The 16,099-nt window shown below is 44.7% G+C and overlaps 1 protein-coding gene across 1 annotated transcript in view; it reads right to left on the bottom strand.

The window, feature by feature from the left end:
- Positions 1 to 15,706, bottom strand: part of SLC2A2 (solute carrier family 2 member 2) — a 28,632-nt gene extending 12,926 nt beyond the window's left edge. Inside the window, exons 1-4 of the mRNA XM_056850321.1 lie at positions 15,674 to 15,706; positions 6,017 to 6,112; positions 5,017 to 5,201; positions 624 to 748 (exon numbers count right to left, since the gene is read on the bottom strand). Of these exons, the coding sequence (XP_056706299.1) occupies positions 624 to 748; positions 5,017 to 5,201; positions 6,017 to 6,112; positions 15,674 to 15,706 (439 nt within the window). The remainder of the gene's footprint in view (positions 1 to 623; positions 749 to 5,016; positions 5,202 to 6,016; positions 6,113 to 15,673) is intronic.
- Between the last annotated feature and the right edge of the window lie 393 nt (positions 15,707 to 16,099).

Below are 16,099 nucleotides of genomic sequence, written 5' to 3'. Positions count from 1 at the left end.
CAAATCCTGCACCTGGGGTTCAGGGGACCTTTGCAGACAGCATGGGGGACCAAGGGGGAGCTTGCGGTGGGAAAGGGGAATTGCAAAAGAACCCCTTCCCACAGCGACAAAAGCAGTTGGATACAGACAGTGCAGAAGAAGAAGAAGAATTGGTTTTTATATGCTGACTTTCTCTACCACTTAAGGGAGACTAAAACTGGCTTACAATCACCTTCCCCTCCCCACAACAGACACCCTGTGAGGTAGGTGGGGCTGAGAGAGTTCTTAATAGAACTGTAACTTGCCCAAGGTCAACCAGCTGGCTTTGTGTGTAGGAGTGGGGAAACAAATCCAGTTCACCAGATTAGCCTCTGCCGCTCATGTGGAGGAGAGGGGAATCAAACGCAGTTCCCCAGTTCAGAGTCCACTGCTTCAAACCACCGCTTTTAACCACTACATCACGTAGGCTCCTTAGAGAGGGATCGACAGGGAAACCTCTTCCATTTTGATGAAACCAGAAATTTTTCTCTCTCATTTCAGTCCTGCCTTCATGAATTGCTGATTACTTTTCCAAGCAGCCAGCAAAATCTTTCAGGGACCCAGGGAGCTGCCATCTTCTGCTGAGCCTTTGGCATTTTACTTACCACAGTACAGTCCCGTGATTAATCGTCCTATAATAATAAAGATGTGTGATGGGCCCAGCTTTGCCACACCTAGAAAGACATTCCCAGCAATTGCAAGGATATTCAGCAGTTGCATGGCCCTGACTCTGCAATAAAGAAGGGAAGTTAATTCAACATCAGAACATAAGAAGAGCCCTGCTGTGGTCCATCTCGTCCAGCATCCCATCTCACACGGTGGCCTATCAGTTCCTCTGGAAGTCCAACAAAAGGGCATAGAATATGGGGCATTTTTTTATCTTCCTCAAAACTCAGAACATAATGCCCTCCTCATTACTCTAGCAAAAAGCTATCCAGAACACCTTTTAAAGATGGATATCAAAGCAGGTTTTTAACTGGGCTAACTAACCCTGGATTAAAGGGAACTTCAGTAATTTATGCATGGGTACTTTCACTCACGTTCACCCCCACCTCCCCATCTGTCTCGGTTGTTCCTTGGAATTATGTATGAGTTTCCCTTCCATTAGAGATGACCTCACTGCCAGCCCTCACAAATCCTGGACCTTCCTGTTCCTCTGTAAACACAATTCTTCTCTCTCCCCTGAGCTCAGCCTAGGTGAAATCTCCATGCATAAGGCAAAGCTTGGGACACACAAGCTTAGTTTTGCTCACAGCCAATTACAAAGCAGCATGTCCAGAGGCAGGGATTCAAATGCTTCCTGCTTCCTCGGAGCTCTTTCTGAGCAGAAGAAAGGCTTTTTCAAATCGAGGCTTGGATTCCAACCCCCTGCTTTTCAGATTGCGCCGTTTTTTGTTTTATGGCCGCGTCAGACTGCACGGGGCCACGTCTGACTGCACGGGGGACAGGAGTCCCTGGGCAATCTCGAACGTGGGCAGGCTGCAGCTGCTGAGGAGAGTCACCCGCTCCTTTTCGGCACCAGTGATGTCGTTGGCCGCCATGAAGAGTTTCAGGCTCATAGCGTGAGACTCCCACTTCTCCCGAGCGGTGGGGTCGAACGCCTCGAACTTCCCTGGGGTAGCCATCGTGTCTTGTTCCGTGACTCCCCCGTGTATTGGTAATGATTCAGCTGTCGAGCCGGGCTGCTTACCGGCCCTCAAGTGATTTCAGCTGGGATGGGATGGGTTGCCTACCAGCGCCTAAATCCCATCCTCATCGCCACTATTGAGTCGCGTGGGCGATACACGAGGCAGGAGGCAGAGTTACTACAACACTACTTTATTGTGACTACAGCTAACTCACTCAGTAATGCATCGTGCTTATATGCCCGCTGAGCCCCGCAGGCCACACTCTATTGCAGTGGTTCCCAACCTTTTTTTGACCAGGGACCACTAGGACTTTTTTGTTCGGTGCAGGGACCCCAAGGTTCAAAATAAAAATTCCGGGAATTTGAAAATAAACTTTAATCATAACTGTTAGTTAAACATTAAACTTAGAATTATATTTGAATATATATATATTATAATAGAGAACTTTTAATTGAAAATATTAATTTATTATGGGTTTATAACTTTGTTTCGCGGACCTTAATTTAGTTCTCGCGGACCCCTGGGGGTCCATGGACCCCTGGTTGGGAACCAGTGCTCTATTGGGTGACTGCAGCCGTGGCAGCCAATGAGAACACACAAGCACTCGAGTCCGTGATTGGACAGCTACAGCCAATACGAACATGCAGCTCAGGAGCCTGGAGACACTCCAAACTCAGTATAGATGCTGCTTTCCGCTGCATACATAACACTTTCCTCCTTTGCAAATTTCATTGTTTTCATCCTTAGCTATCTAAAACCAATTGTGTTATAATCCAAAACAGGTGGGGGAAGGCAAGTGGGAGGAAGGGAGAGAGACGGAGTAGGAGCTACCTCCTCAGTAGCTGAAGGGAGTGTCAGCTTTATTGGACTTTCATAGCATCTTGCTCAGATTGGGATAGTTACAGTAGGAATTGAGAGGGGTTTGAGCAGTAGCAAACCATGGTTTGGCACAATGTATGACTTCGGTTCACTCATACTTCGTCTGTAAACCAGGATTCCAAATGGGATCACATCAAGATTTGGAATCCTGGTTTGCAGAGCTGGTCCAAATCATAGGTTGCTAAACAAGCACAGATATAACTAATTTGAACATGGTACTTGAGATATATACTTGTCATATAAGTGAGTCCAAGGCTCCAACCAGATTTATTCCTATGCATCATCTCAACCAGATTTGTTCCTATCATGTGTCATCTGAACAGTGTACAACTGTAGGCACTGGGGCAAATCTGTAGATCGGTTACATATTGGATGTACACTGATATGTTCCTCCATTCCCTACTGGACATGTTCAATCAGTAATTTAGAGCAGTGGTTCTCAACCTGGAGCCATGTGGGCCCCCGGGAGACCCCAGGATATTCCAAGGGGGCCACAGGTGAAAATTGCATAAATGGGGGCCACGGCACGAGACTAAGGGCCCACAGAGGGAAGTGAGAAGTGAAGGAAACAGAAACACATGAAATCCTAAGACATGATTTTCTTCATTGCACTTTTATGCATCGTTTGCAACTGTGGATTTGTGTGTCGCTGTAATCTTGTGCAACGGTGGTAGAGGCTTTGTTCTCCCTTGTATGTGAACATTGTTGCTTATTAGCGTGTTGTATTCCCTTTTGTGGGGTATTTTATTTGTAAATTTCAGTTTCCCAGTAAGAACGGCATGTGTGCATTTTGTGTGGCTGTTTATGCTTCTTTGTTCCTTGGCTATTTACAAACAAAACATTTAAATAGCTACCTTTCTACAGGTAGGACAGGGGGGGCCACAGGAAGGAAAAAGGTCGGAAGGGGGCCATGGATGGAAAAAGGTTGAGATCCACTGATTCAGAATACTGCTTTGGAAAAAGCTCTTCAGCTACCCTTACCTCTACCCTTCAGCTACCCTCACCCTAGCAGCATCAGGTAGGATGCACTAAGTGTGGGAGTAATACACTCTCATTGGAAAGCAGTATAAGAATAGCCTTGCCGGATCAGACCAAAGTTCCATCTCATCCAGCCTTCCAATTCCAATGATGGCAAACCCAAGGCTTCAGAGATAGTGATTATCTTCTCCTGTCCACAGGGACACTGCTTGTGAACATGAACATTTAACTATTCCGGATAATGGCCATTGATGCCCTGGTCATCCTTGAATATGGCAATTGGCAAATCCATTATTAGAAGCACCTGAACTAGCAGCTGATGTTGTGTTGTTGTGTGAAGAGAAGAAGAAGAGTTGGTTTTTATATGCTGATTTTCTCTACCACTTAAGGGAAACTCAAACCAGCTTACAATCATCTTCCCTTCCCCTCCCCACAACAGACACCCTGTGAGGTAGGTGGGGCTGAGAGAGTGTGACTTGCCCAAGGTCACCCAGCTGGTTTTGTGTGTAGGAGTGGGGAAACAAATCCAGTTCACCTGATTAGCCTCCACTGCTCATGTGGAGGAGTGGGGAATCAAACCCGGTTCTCCAGATCAGACTCCTCCGCTCTAAACCACCGCTTTTAACCACTACACGACACTGGCTCACAGAGGAAGTTACTTCCATTTGCCCTAAACCAAAGCCAATTAATTTCATTGAGGGGCCCCTGAGTTCTAGTGTTACGGAGAGTATCTTTTTTTATTCATTCTGTAAACCCCTAGTTTGCAGTCAAATGCAGTATTCCTGTATTGATTCTCCCCCTCCCCTTGAGTTACATAGTATTCATTGCCCCACTACTGTGACATCATAACACCACAAGTTTCCTGTTCCACTTGATTGGCTGTGGCTGGTGGTTAAGGACAATCCCACTGTGTGATGACATCACAATGTGAAATACACATTACTTCAGGCATACAACCTGACACATGGATGTCGTTTTTGGCTGCCAGCGTTATGTTGTTCATAACATGTAGTTTCACCTGTACATTCCAGATGAGGGAGAGTGTTGTGCTACTCAGAAGCTCACATGCTGCACTGGGAACTATGGCTGGTCCAAACATCGTACCCATCCTGCAAATTTTATTACGTCGGGCCAACATGACAACTTGGTTTTGATTCAAGTGCCAATACGTTAATTGGCTTCTCATGATAATTTCTGTACAGTGCCTAATTGTGGCAGGTGCTTAATTAATTATAACAACAACAATAATAATAATAATTGCATATTATTGCAGTGGGCAATGAGCCTTGGCTAGTCTAGCGTAACATAGCTTAGTATAGCAATCATGTTTCCCGTTGGCACTAGAGATTGGGTCTGATCCAGACTGATCTGGATTTCCACCGATTCCCCCTTCCCACTCTGTTCTCGTGGGAGTCCGCTGTACCCCAGGTGGAAATTTCACTCAGGATCCAACCCTTAAAGTTATTTCTTTAATGGTCGCTTTTAAAGTATGCAAAGATTGGTTTCCCCTCACCTTCCCATTTTGTCGCCAATCCGACCCACGGCGAAGGAAGAAATCATTCCGCCGACGGCAAACATGGCCACAGACATGGACCAAAGCATTGTAATTTTAGGATCTTTTCCGACGTCTACATTTGAGGCACCTGTTGCATTGTCTTGTAAAATGCCCAGTACTTTAGCATAGTGGCGCTCGATGATCTATTGGGGACAAAAACATATCAGTCTCTTCATAAGCCCCAAATGACCCACAGAGCTCTCTTTCCCTTTGAAGCACTGGGGAGGGTGGCTGTTCACACATGATGCAGAAGAAATAGGGCTCCAGGTCCTTCTTCGCCACCGGCGGGAGGTTTTTGGGCCGGAGCTGGAGGAGGGCAGGGTTTGGGGAGGGACTTCAATGCCATAGAGTCCAATTGCCAAAGCAGCCATTTTCTCCAGGGGAACAGATCTCTATCGGCTGGAGATCAGTTGTAACAGCAGGAGAGCTCCAGCTACTACCTGGAGGTTGGCAACCCTACACAGAAGCAAACCCGAGTTTGCTGCCAACTGTGCACTCAGTGATTGGCAGCCAATCCTAGCTCTTGGATAAATGTACCTCCACAATACTTGTACTTCCAAACACACATTTGACTCATTCACATTCCATGCCTAGGCTTCGCTGACATTTTGGGGAAAGCTGGGCAAACATCCCTGGGCCTTGGCATGCCGAAGGAGGCCAAAGGACCAAGGGCCACATTTGAACAATGTAGAAACAGTAGGGTGGACCCGATGCCTGCAATCCTGAGAACACTTTACTGGAAGCAAGCCCTGCTGAATAAAATGGGAGTTACTTCTGAGTAAGCCCATTTAGGCATGCTCTCATCCTTTAAGGGGGAAAGGCTTCTTCCAGTGGAGAATGGTTTTGTTTCGTTTTTAAACTGATGGCGAAAGCCCTTGTCTTATGGGGAAATGTCTCTCTTTGTTGAAGGGAGGGAGTTATAGGATCAAACCCAGTAAATCAAATCACATTTACTTGCCTTTTGGGGAGCATTGATAACACCAATGCAGTACCCATATTGGAAGAAGCCGAGGACTGCAGTGAAGACAGCAAGAACCAAGGAGCACGTGAGATGCTAGGAAGAGGAGGATACAGGGTTAATTTTCTGTCCTGAAATAATCAGATTGAGCAGCTTTATTGACCAAAGAGAACTGAAAAACATTTGTTGCAACCATTTGTTCTGAGTCATCCATGAAGGATCACCTGAATGAACCCCCCTCCCAAAACTAGATACCAAAAGGGGGGCGGTCACTTGTTTTGTGCAGCAAATACGTGAGGTTTATGCTTTGCCAAGTTGGAGTCCCCCTAATCTGAGCATCCACACTTTGCGCATATTAACAATGCACCAAACTGGATATGGCCCACCAGGGGCTCAGTTAACTCCCCTTTGTCTCCAGAATGTTTTAAAATACCTAACAGGGCCATCACACCCAGCTGGTGATCTGTTTTTCGCTTGATGGATTTTCAACTGGGCAGGTCAGGTGTAGAGTTGATATTAACAATTCATGGTATGTACCATGGTCAGCTCCTGGCCTTGCTTTATAAGAGAGAATAGAGCTTCTCCATCTTCTGCTTCCAGTAATGTAATCAGCACCATCTACATATCTAATAACAACGTATAGCCCTCATCTGTGGATTTCTAAATCCGCAGATTAGGACCACTCTGACACTATACAGATTTTCCTGCAAACTTGAGGGGGGGGGGGCTCCCCAGGTTTGCAGAAAAATCTAAAATCTTATAAAAATACATAGGGAGATTTAAATTCCTCCCCAAATAAAAGAGCATTGTTTGCACAGACAAACACTTATGTTGCTTCCACAGAACTGGCGGCAGCAGACACTGGGAGCCTTTTCGGGCCTGGCTCAGTCATGGGGAATGCTAGGAGCTACTGTGGGTCCAGCTGCATGCCATTTACTCTGACTTCTGGTTATTTTCAGGGTCCAGTTCCAAGAGTCGTTTTGACCTTTTTGGGCCTAAATAGAATCAAACCAGAATATTTTAAGAACCTCTTTAGGATTACCAACTCCAGGTTAGGAAATTTCTGGAGAATTGAGGGTGGAGCCTGAGGTGGGTGTGGTCTGGAGAGGGGAGGGACCTTAGCAGAGTATAATTAGTTTGCCGGGTCCCTCTTTGTCACTGGTGGGAGGTTTTTGGGGCAGAGCCTGAGGAGGGCAGGGTTTGGGGAGGGACTTCAATGCAATAGAGTCCAATTGCCAAAGCTGCCATTTTCTCCTGGTGAACTGATTTCTATCGGCTGTAGATCAGTTGTAATAACAGGAGATCTCCAGCTAGTACCTGGAGGTGTGCAACCCTAAGTATAATGCCATAGCATCCACCTTCCAAAGCAGCCATTTTCTCCAGAGGAACTGATCCCTGTTGCCTGGGGATCAGTTTCGATTCCAGGAGATCTTCAGACCTCAATGTGAGGTTGCTAACCCAGCTTATGAACCTATAAGTAGTCTTGGAGATCATCATCAGAGGCCCTTCTTCATGTTCCCTTGCTGCCTGTGGCACTATGAGTGGTAGGGGAAAATGCCGTCAAGTTGTAACCAACTTACGGCGACCTCGTAGGGGTTTCAAGGGAAGAGCCGTTCAGAGGTGGCTTGCCATTGCCTGCCTCTGCATAGTGATCCTAGACTTCCTTCATGGTCTCCCATCCAAATACTAACCAGGGCCAACCCTGCTTAGCTTCTGAGATCTGATGAGATTGGCCTAGACTGGGCCATCCAGGTCAGGGTGGTTCTATGGGTAGTTAAATTAAAGGGCTTTGTCTGCAATTACACTGGTGTTAATTGCTGCCAACAGAGATGGCTTTGACCTCTCTTTGTTGGGAAGTAAACACAGTTTTCCCAGAAAGCCTCTGGCTTTGGCTCCTACTTCTGCTTATTTTATTTGATTCTTTAAAATACTGGACATATCTTTTTTTAAAAAAATCTGCGGGTTATTTTGTAACTTCCATTCTAAAAAAAAAAATTGCTGCGCTTTTAAATCTCTTGTCGTAAGGCGCCACCTTTGAGATGGAGGAAAGGGAAGAATACAGATTCTCAAAATAAACTGTGCCACGCCTCAACTAGGGCGAGTGCCAGTTGGCGCCAACCTTTTTGGCTTTTATCTCTGGGTGGGACTGCTGAGCACGGAAACAAGATAATATTTGGTGTTTCCTAGCCATGGTTCTCATGTTCCTACCGTTCCCTCCCTGTCATTACCTCCTGCTCTTCGTTTTCAGGTGCCACCCGGTTACCTAACATGGTCTTCTGCTCACATTTCTTCTGCTGCCATCAGTGTCTGTGGCTCAAGAATGTGTGGCCGGCTGGTTCCTGTGGCAGCGTTTGTTTCTCACTGCCTTGGAAACCTTAAAGGCACGGGAGCCCATGAACAGTTGAAATGTCAGAGTTCCAGGGAAAGTACATTTAAAAGAGAGCTGGCGATGTCGTCAGGCCTTCTTGATTCATTCACAAAGCGCTTGGTATGGATAGCAGGGCCATCTTGAGCCAAGTCATAAATTCATTGGCGTCAATGGGCTTAGAACGGCATAACTCTGCTTAGGATGGTGATGCATGTGCCCAGAATTAAAATAGAGCTCACCTGTCAAGCTGACAACCTAAAGGCTGTTACCGCACTAGGTATTCCCAGCGATGTATCAAGAGTTTGGAAATGTTATAAAAAACATCGCTTTAAAAGGGTTTTTGGATGCCATGGCTAAAAAATGGTTGGAAGACGTCTTCACAGCTAAATGGGCCTAACAAAGTGTGAACAGTATTTTTTATAACAGTTTCAAACTCTTAATACATTGCTGGGAATACCTAGTGCAGTAATAGCCAAAGTTTCCAAATCTAATGGCTCATGAAGTCCAGAAGTGGTATCATCTCCTGCCCTTATACTGCATGCCATATTGGTTTTTAAAAAACACTACTGCTCTTGTTGTTTTGTTGAATTTTGATTTATCTCCCCCACCTCCCCGAGAATCTCATATAGGTATTTCAATAAATTGATTTTGACCGTGAAGAACTCTGTTTTCACTTTGTGCCCAAAGGGGAGGGGCTGTGGCGCAGTTTGCAGAGCCTCAGCTTGACATGCAGAAGGTCCCAGGTTCAGTCCCCGGCATCTCCAGTCAAAGAGACTAGGCAAGTAGGTGATGTGAAAGACCTCTGCCTGAGACACTGGAGAGCTGCTGCCGGTCTGAGTAGACAATACTGACTTTGATGGACCAAGGGTCTGATTCAGTAGAAGGCAGCTTCATGTGTTCAAGTTTGTAACTGCCACTGTTGAGGGGGAGCTGAGCCAGTAAATGCAGCACTTGGACATCAACCCAGATTCATTTGGAGCCATCTACACAGCACTGAGCATCCCAAAGGCAGATCACATGAAGAAGCCACTCGTTCTCAACCCGGAGTTGACATCTTAAGAAAGAGGTCATAAGTAGCCCCATTGGTCCAACAAAAACTCCTAAAACAAACACCATATAATACCCTTTATGAGGCGATTTGAAACGACTACTGCTGAAAGTTAAAAGAGAAAGTGCCAAAGCAGGACTACAGCTGAACATCAAGAAAACAAAAGTAATGACTACAGGAGAATTACACAACTTTAAGGTTGACAATGAGGAAATTGAAATTGTTCAAGACTTTCTATTCCTTGGCTCCACCATCAACCAAAAGGGAGACTGCAACCAAGAAATCAGAAGGAGATTGAGACTGGGAAGGGCAGCCATGAAGGAGCTAGAAAAGATGTTGAAGTGTAAGGATGTGTCACTGGTCACCAAGACTAGATTAATTCATGCCATCGTATTCCCTATTACTATGTATGGGTGTGAAAGCTGGACAGTGAAGAAAGCTGATAGGAAGAAAACAGATTCCTTTGAAATGTGGTGTTGGAGGAGAGTGTTACGGATACTGGGGGACTGCCAAAAAAACAAATTAGTGGGTTATAGATCAAATCAAGCCTGAACTGACCCTAGAAGCTAAAATGACTAAACTGAGGCTATCGTATTTTGGTCACGTCATGAGACAACAAGAGTCACTGGAAAAGACAGTCATGCTAGGAAAAGTTGAGGGCAGCAGGAAAAGAGGAAGACCCAACAAGAGATGGATTGATTCAAAGGAAGCCACAGCCTTCAGTTTGCAAGATCTGAGCAAGGCTGTCAAAGATAGGACATTTTGGAGGACTTTCATTCATAGGGTCGCCATGAGTCGGAAGGTACTTGACGGCACTTAACACACACACATGAGGCGCAACCAAAATGACACAAGACAGGGTGGAAGCTTTTGACTTCTCCAGAACTCTTCATCAGACTGGTTTTTTTTTAATGGGGGTGGGGGGAAGAAAGGATGTGCATGCCTGAGGACATGATCTTAAGGCCTGGTGTTGTGAGCATTCTGTGTGAAATGCTGAGCAGGTATCCAGGTTGAAAATGGTGCTGGTGTCTGGGTGTGCCCTTGGGCCTTCTGGGAAGAAGAAAAACCTCAAACAAATAAACAACCGAGTCCTACCATTGGAAATACAAAAAACAAGAGTTGATCATATGTGTGGGGAGAGGACATTGTTCAGTGAAAGGACATTTACTTGGCATGCAGAAGCTTCCCAAGTTCAGTCCTCAGCACCTCCAGTTTAAAGAATGAGGTAGTGTGCATATGTTAAGGGCCGTCAAGTCACTTCTGACTTATCGCAACCCTATGAATTAATGTCCTCCAAAAAGTCCTATCGTTAACAGCCTTGCTCAGGTCTTTCAAACTCAGGGCCATGGCTTCCTTTATAGAGTCAATCTATCTCATGTTGGGTCTTCCTCTTTTCCTGCTGCCTTCAGCTTTTTCTAGCATTATTGTCTTTTCCAGTGACTCTTGTCTTCTCATAGTGTGACCTGTAAGCTCCCGTAAGAGTACAATAGCCTCAAAAAATACTTTTATGGCATTGACTCAAAGTCATAGCAAACAACAAACTTGGAATCATAAAATCACAGCACACACAGAAACAAGCACAAACAATTTAGTAGTTTTAGCTTCTAGGAACAGACCAGGCTTGATTTGATCCAGAAGGCAATCTAAAAGACCTCCACCTGAGACCCTGGGGAGCCACTGCCAATCAGAGTAGACAGACAATGCTGACTCCAATGAACCAATGGTGTCCTCCATGAATCCATGCATACCAGAAGAAATCCTAGGTGTGAAATTAGAGAGCTCTACAACAGTGCCCTTATTTTCTTTCATCTGTGACATCTCAGAGAGTATGAGGGAAGATCTCATCATCCTATTGGCTGTGGTAGATGAGGTGTTCAGACTAGTAATTCAGCCTGAGAAGATGTGGTGAGAAGGTTCAGCTCTACCGTTTTCCTTCAGTCTGACTTGACCTCCTTCATTCGCTGCTTCAGAGACCAATGAGGATCAGCAGTCTGGGGACCAGGGAACTTCAGATGTGGGCTGCTAAGGTTCTTATCTGCAGTTCAATCCTTGACAGCCTTTACATCATGGTAACTGTCACAACTTTCCCCACAGAATCCCCACAGATTCTCAGCCCCTCCTTCACAGAACTACAGTTATCAGGATCTGTTTATTTCATATATTTATATATTGCAAAATTTGCTTGTGCCACTTTCCTGAGGATTCCTGGGAAGCAGGAATGACCATAAACACTCCGACTCTCGATTCTTGTAGATTATCCGGGCTGTGTGACCGTGGTCTTGGTATTTTCTTTCCTGACGTTTCGCCAGCAGCTGTGGCAGGCATCTTCAGAGGAGTAACACTGAAGGACAGTGTTACTCCTCTGAAGATGCCTGCCACAGCTGCTGGCGAAACGTCAGGAAAGAAAATACCAAGACCACGGTCACACAGCCCGGATAACCTACAAGAACCAATGAACTCTGACTGTGAAAGCCTTCGACAATACTCCGACTCTCCCTTATTACCGTAAGCAGTTCCTATTTTCTGGTGGATCCTATGAAATCATCTCCCCTATTTTGTCCTTAGTTTTTGGATTGTGTAAATTCCTAGAATTGTCGCATTCTTCAGAAGTTAAATCTCTGAGGCTGCAGGGCTGCTGAAGGCAATGATTAGTAGAATGAAATTCTAGGGGCCTTGATCACACTGGGTGCTAGGCTGTCGTATTTTGGTCACATTATGAGAAGGCAAGAGTCACTAGAAAAGACAGTCATGCTAGGAAAAGTTGAGGGCAGCAGGAAAAGAGGAAGACCCAACAAGAGATGGATTGACTCTATAAAGGAAGCCACAGCCCTCAATTTGCAAGACCTGAGCAAGGCTGTCAAAGATAGGACATTTTGGAGGATATTGATTCATAGGGTTGCCATGAGTTGGAAGCGACTTGGCGGCACTTAACTCACAGAGATATTTTGTTGGATTTTGTTATCATTGCTATTGTTACTCTATAGCAGTTATTCACCACCTCAATTGCAATTGTCTAGTCCATACAGGAAAATCCAGTGATGAATTATTGCCATAGCATAAAACCCAAAGCTGTGCAGGCACAGCCCTTTGTATCACTCTGTAAGTGAGTAAGTATTATTATTATTTATTAGACCAGAATGCTATTATATACATAGAATTAAAAGTGTTACATAGGTTGTAAATATAAATATCATGTCTTCAGTCAGTCTCCATACGATTGATGAATATTCATCATCACTAAAATATAAAGTAAAATAATACTAAAACAGATGAAAATAAGTAAAAAGTTATACAATATTAGCTGCTTATGATCCTTCTTGAACATGTGTAGACCAAGATTTCCTAATCGTTAAAACCAGACAGCCAAATTTTGCCACCTTAAAAGTCATCTCATGATACTTATCTGATAACATACTATAAAGGTAAACCATTATAGTCTTCCCTGGAGAGCCCTTCATTATTGGAACAATCAAAGCATCCCGAATATGTTTGTAGATTTCCCAGTCAAAAACAATATGTTCTAAAGTTCTAAAGTTACAACATGCCCCTCTTTACATAAACATTCATATTCTTTGAGATGAAGCCTTTTGTACCTACCCTCCAGAATAGCAGAGGGGAGTGCACAGCATCCCACATACACAAATAGGCAGACACTTTCCAATCCAACAACAACAACAAAACAACAACAGACTTTTAAAGAGCTCTGGGTTGGATTCAGTGATTCCTTTCTGCAAAGGGAATAACAGAGGAAGGCTTTTGACTTTGGAGGAAGACTCCTCAGTGGAAGGGAATAATTGGATGGATCCAACCCCATGCTTACGATGGATGGCTATAATGTATATGACACACTTAGCTTTGGCAAGGGTTTGTTTTTGCACCAGTGTGTGATAGAAGTTGCAATCGGATCTGGAAGAATGAGGTTTGAATCCTTACTCTGCCATGGAAGCTTGCTGGGTGACTTAGGGCCAGTCATGCAGACTCAGCCTTGAGTATCTTAAATTATGAGGATGAAAAGGAGAGGAGAGCAACGGAAGCCATTTTGGGGTTCTCATTGGAGAGAAAGGCAGGGCATGGATGAAGTAAATAAATAAATAAAATATGGAGGAGGGGGCAAAGGAAGGCTTTTAGAAGTGCGACCTCAGGGGGACAGTCCCCAATCTATAAGAGCTCAAGAACTTGAACTGCAGTGGAGATGCAACCTAATCCAGCGGCTGCCTGCCGAGGCAGAGGCGCCAGTACTGAATATGAAATCACATGAACACATTAAGCTGCCTTATACTGAATCAGACCCTTGGTCCATCGGAGTCAGTATGGTCTACTCAGACCGGCAGCAGCTCTCCAAGGTCTCAGGCAGAGGTCTTTCACATCATGCCTAGTCCCTTTAACTGGAGATGCCGGGGATTGAACCTGGGACCTTCTGCATGCCAAGCAGATGCTCCGCCACTGAGCCACAGTCCCCCCAGTCTCAAGGACGACACCATTCACTTCAACACAAGAAGCAGTTCAACACACGGAGGAATCAAGCCCATTCGCGCAAGAGCACTGTAGGTGCCGGGGAGTACCCCTTGACCTCTGAAATGCCGTTTATGACCCTATTTGTCAAAACTGCATTTTGCAGTCACAGATATAGACACAGTAGCAATTCTTGTTATCAGCAAGGCAATTTTCTCAGTTGACATAACCTCAGGAACAATTACTGGCATATCTCTAATTGCTCAGTTTATATGTTACTTTTTGCCCCCATTTATAGGCAAGGAGGGTCAGAAGAGAAAAAGCAGACTAGCTATATGGGCCACAAGGCCAGCCCTACGCAGCAAACACCACATTTCTCAGGAAATGCACTATCCGTCTGCCCAATGCTTCTGAGATGACTTCTCAGTACTAAGGTAGGGGTTTTTTAATTATTTCCTGAGGATAGTTTCACTGGTCTGAATTGCCATCAGAACATGCTGTTAGCTCCACGGGGTGGAGGAAGATAGCTGCATTTGTCCTTCTGTGAGACAGTGATTTTGGGGGTATGAGTTTTGTGATTTATTTATTCTGTACATTTTTAACCCACCCGAGAAGGCATACATGGTTTTGTCCTCTCGTCCGTTTTACCCTCACAACAACAACCCTGTGAGGTAAGTTAGCCTAAGGGCACCCAACAAGCTTCCATGGCAGAATGGGGATTCAAACCTAGTCTGGCATTCTAACCACTAGAGCACGCTGGCTTTGGATATGTGGTTTAGATAAGGAGTATATGTGCAGGGGAAAGCGTTCAACTCCCCCCCCCCCCGGCACTATTGCTGTGATTAAATGTGGAGTCCCCTCCACTGCTTTAACAGAAACAAAACACTGGGGGTTACCGTATTATGTATTCCCAGCGATGTATTAAGAGTTTGAAAATGTTTTAAAAAACATCACTTTAAAAGGGTTTTTGGATGCCATGGCTAAAAAAATGGTTGGAAGACGTCTTCACAGCTAAAAGGGCCAAACAAAGTGTGAACAGTATTTTTTATAACATTTTCAAACTCTTAATACATCACTGGGAATACATAATGCGGTAACCTCCATTGTCCCACTTTTCACACATGCCGAATAATGCATTTTCAATTAACTATCAATGCTCTTTGCAGCTGGATTTTACTGCGTGAAACGGCAAAATCCACTTGCAAACGATCGTTAAAGTGCATTCATAGTGGATTGAAAGTGTATTATTCAGTATGTGTGAAAATGTCCTGTGTGAGAAGTCTTTTGACAGGATATCCCAGTGTCTAGTTTGGCTCCAAATCTGACTGAAATCAGTAAGGTTTCAGTCAAATCAGAATGAACCAGTGTAGGACCTGTGTTTTAGCCTTAATCCAACAGGGCTAACCTGGATTACACCTTAATCTGTCTGTTTTCAGTCATTGTCTACTTTGCTACTCTAATTTCAAATAGAACAACAGTATCCAAAAGGCCACCGAATGCATCAGTTCAAATCAGATTTCAGTTTTGTTACACCAAGTTAAATGAAAGCAAAATCACATGCCCAGAAAAGGTTGAAAATCCATAACCTTATATTTCCTTTGCTGCTGGTCCCATCCTTGGAGGCAAAAATGGAAACTTCTCCCTATACTAAACATTTCTGCCTTGTATTAGCACATTCTCCTTCTCATCCACCCCATTCCCCTAATCATAAAGACACTAATTCCTTAAGACTTCTCACTTACTGCAGACATTAGACATAAAGTTGGTAGTAGCTTGGGTTCAGCCTTACCTTTTCCTCTTCTATTTTTGGTTTCTTCCCCATTCTTCCTCAGTTTTTTCGCAAGTGGCGAGGAGATGCAGACAGTCCAAAAGCTCACAGCCACTTACTGGAAAGAATCCGCGCACCAAAAGTCTTCCTTGCGCCGTACTTAGCTTGCCCCTTAAGAGAATTAAGGAGGCATCTTCCTTTGCATGAAGTTTATAACCCCTGTGGATCAGAAGGAGGGGCAGTTGGTGAGAGACAGTCGGGAACGTTGGGGGAAACCTTCTTTGGGCTCCTGTAGGAGAGGGTGGAATTAGTCAACATGCATGTTAATGAAAAACCAAGCCCTCCCCAGCGTCTACCTTCCTTTGCCTGCCTGTTTAAATAGGGACAGAGCAAAGGGTGAAAGAAGGTAAACCGGCTGATAAGCCCACCTATTGAACTGAAATCTTC

Source organism: Euleptes europaea, chromosome 5 (genome assembly GCF_029931775.1).
Source record: "Euleptes europaea isolate rEulEur1 chromosome 5, rEulEur1.hap1, whole genome shotgun sequence".
In the NCBI taxonomy this organism is placed as follows: domain Eukaryota; kingdom Metazoa; phylum Chordata; class Lepidosauria; order Squamata; family Sphaerodactylidae; genus Euleptes; species Euleptes europaea.
This window is presented reverse-complemented; position numbering and strand designations above follow the sequence as displayed.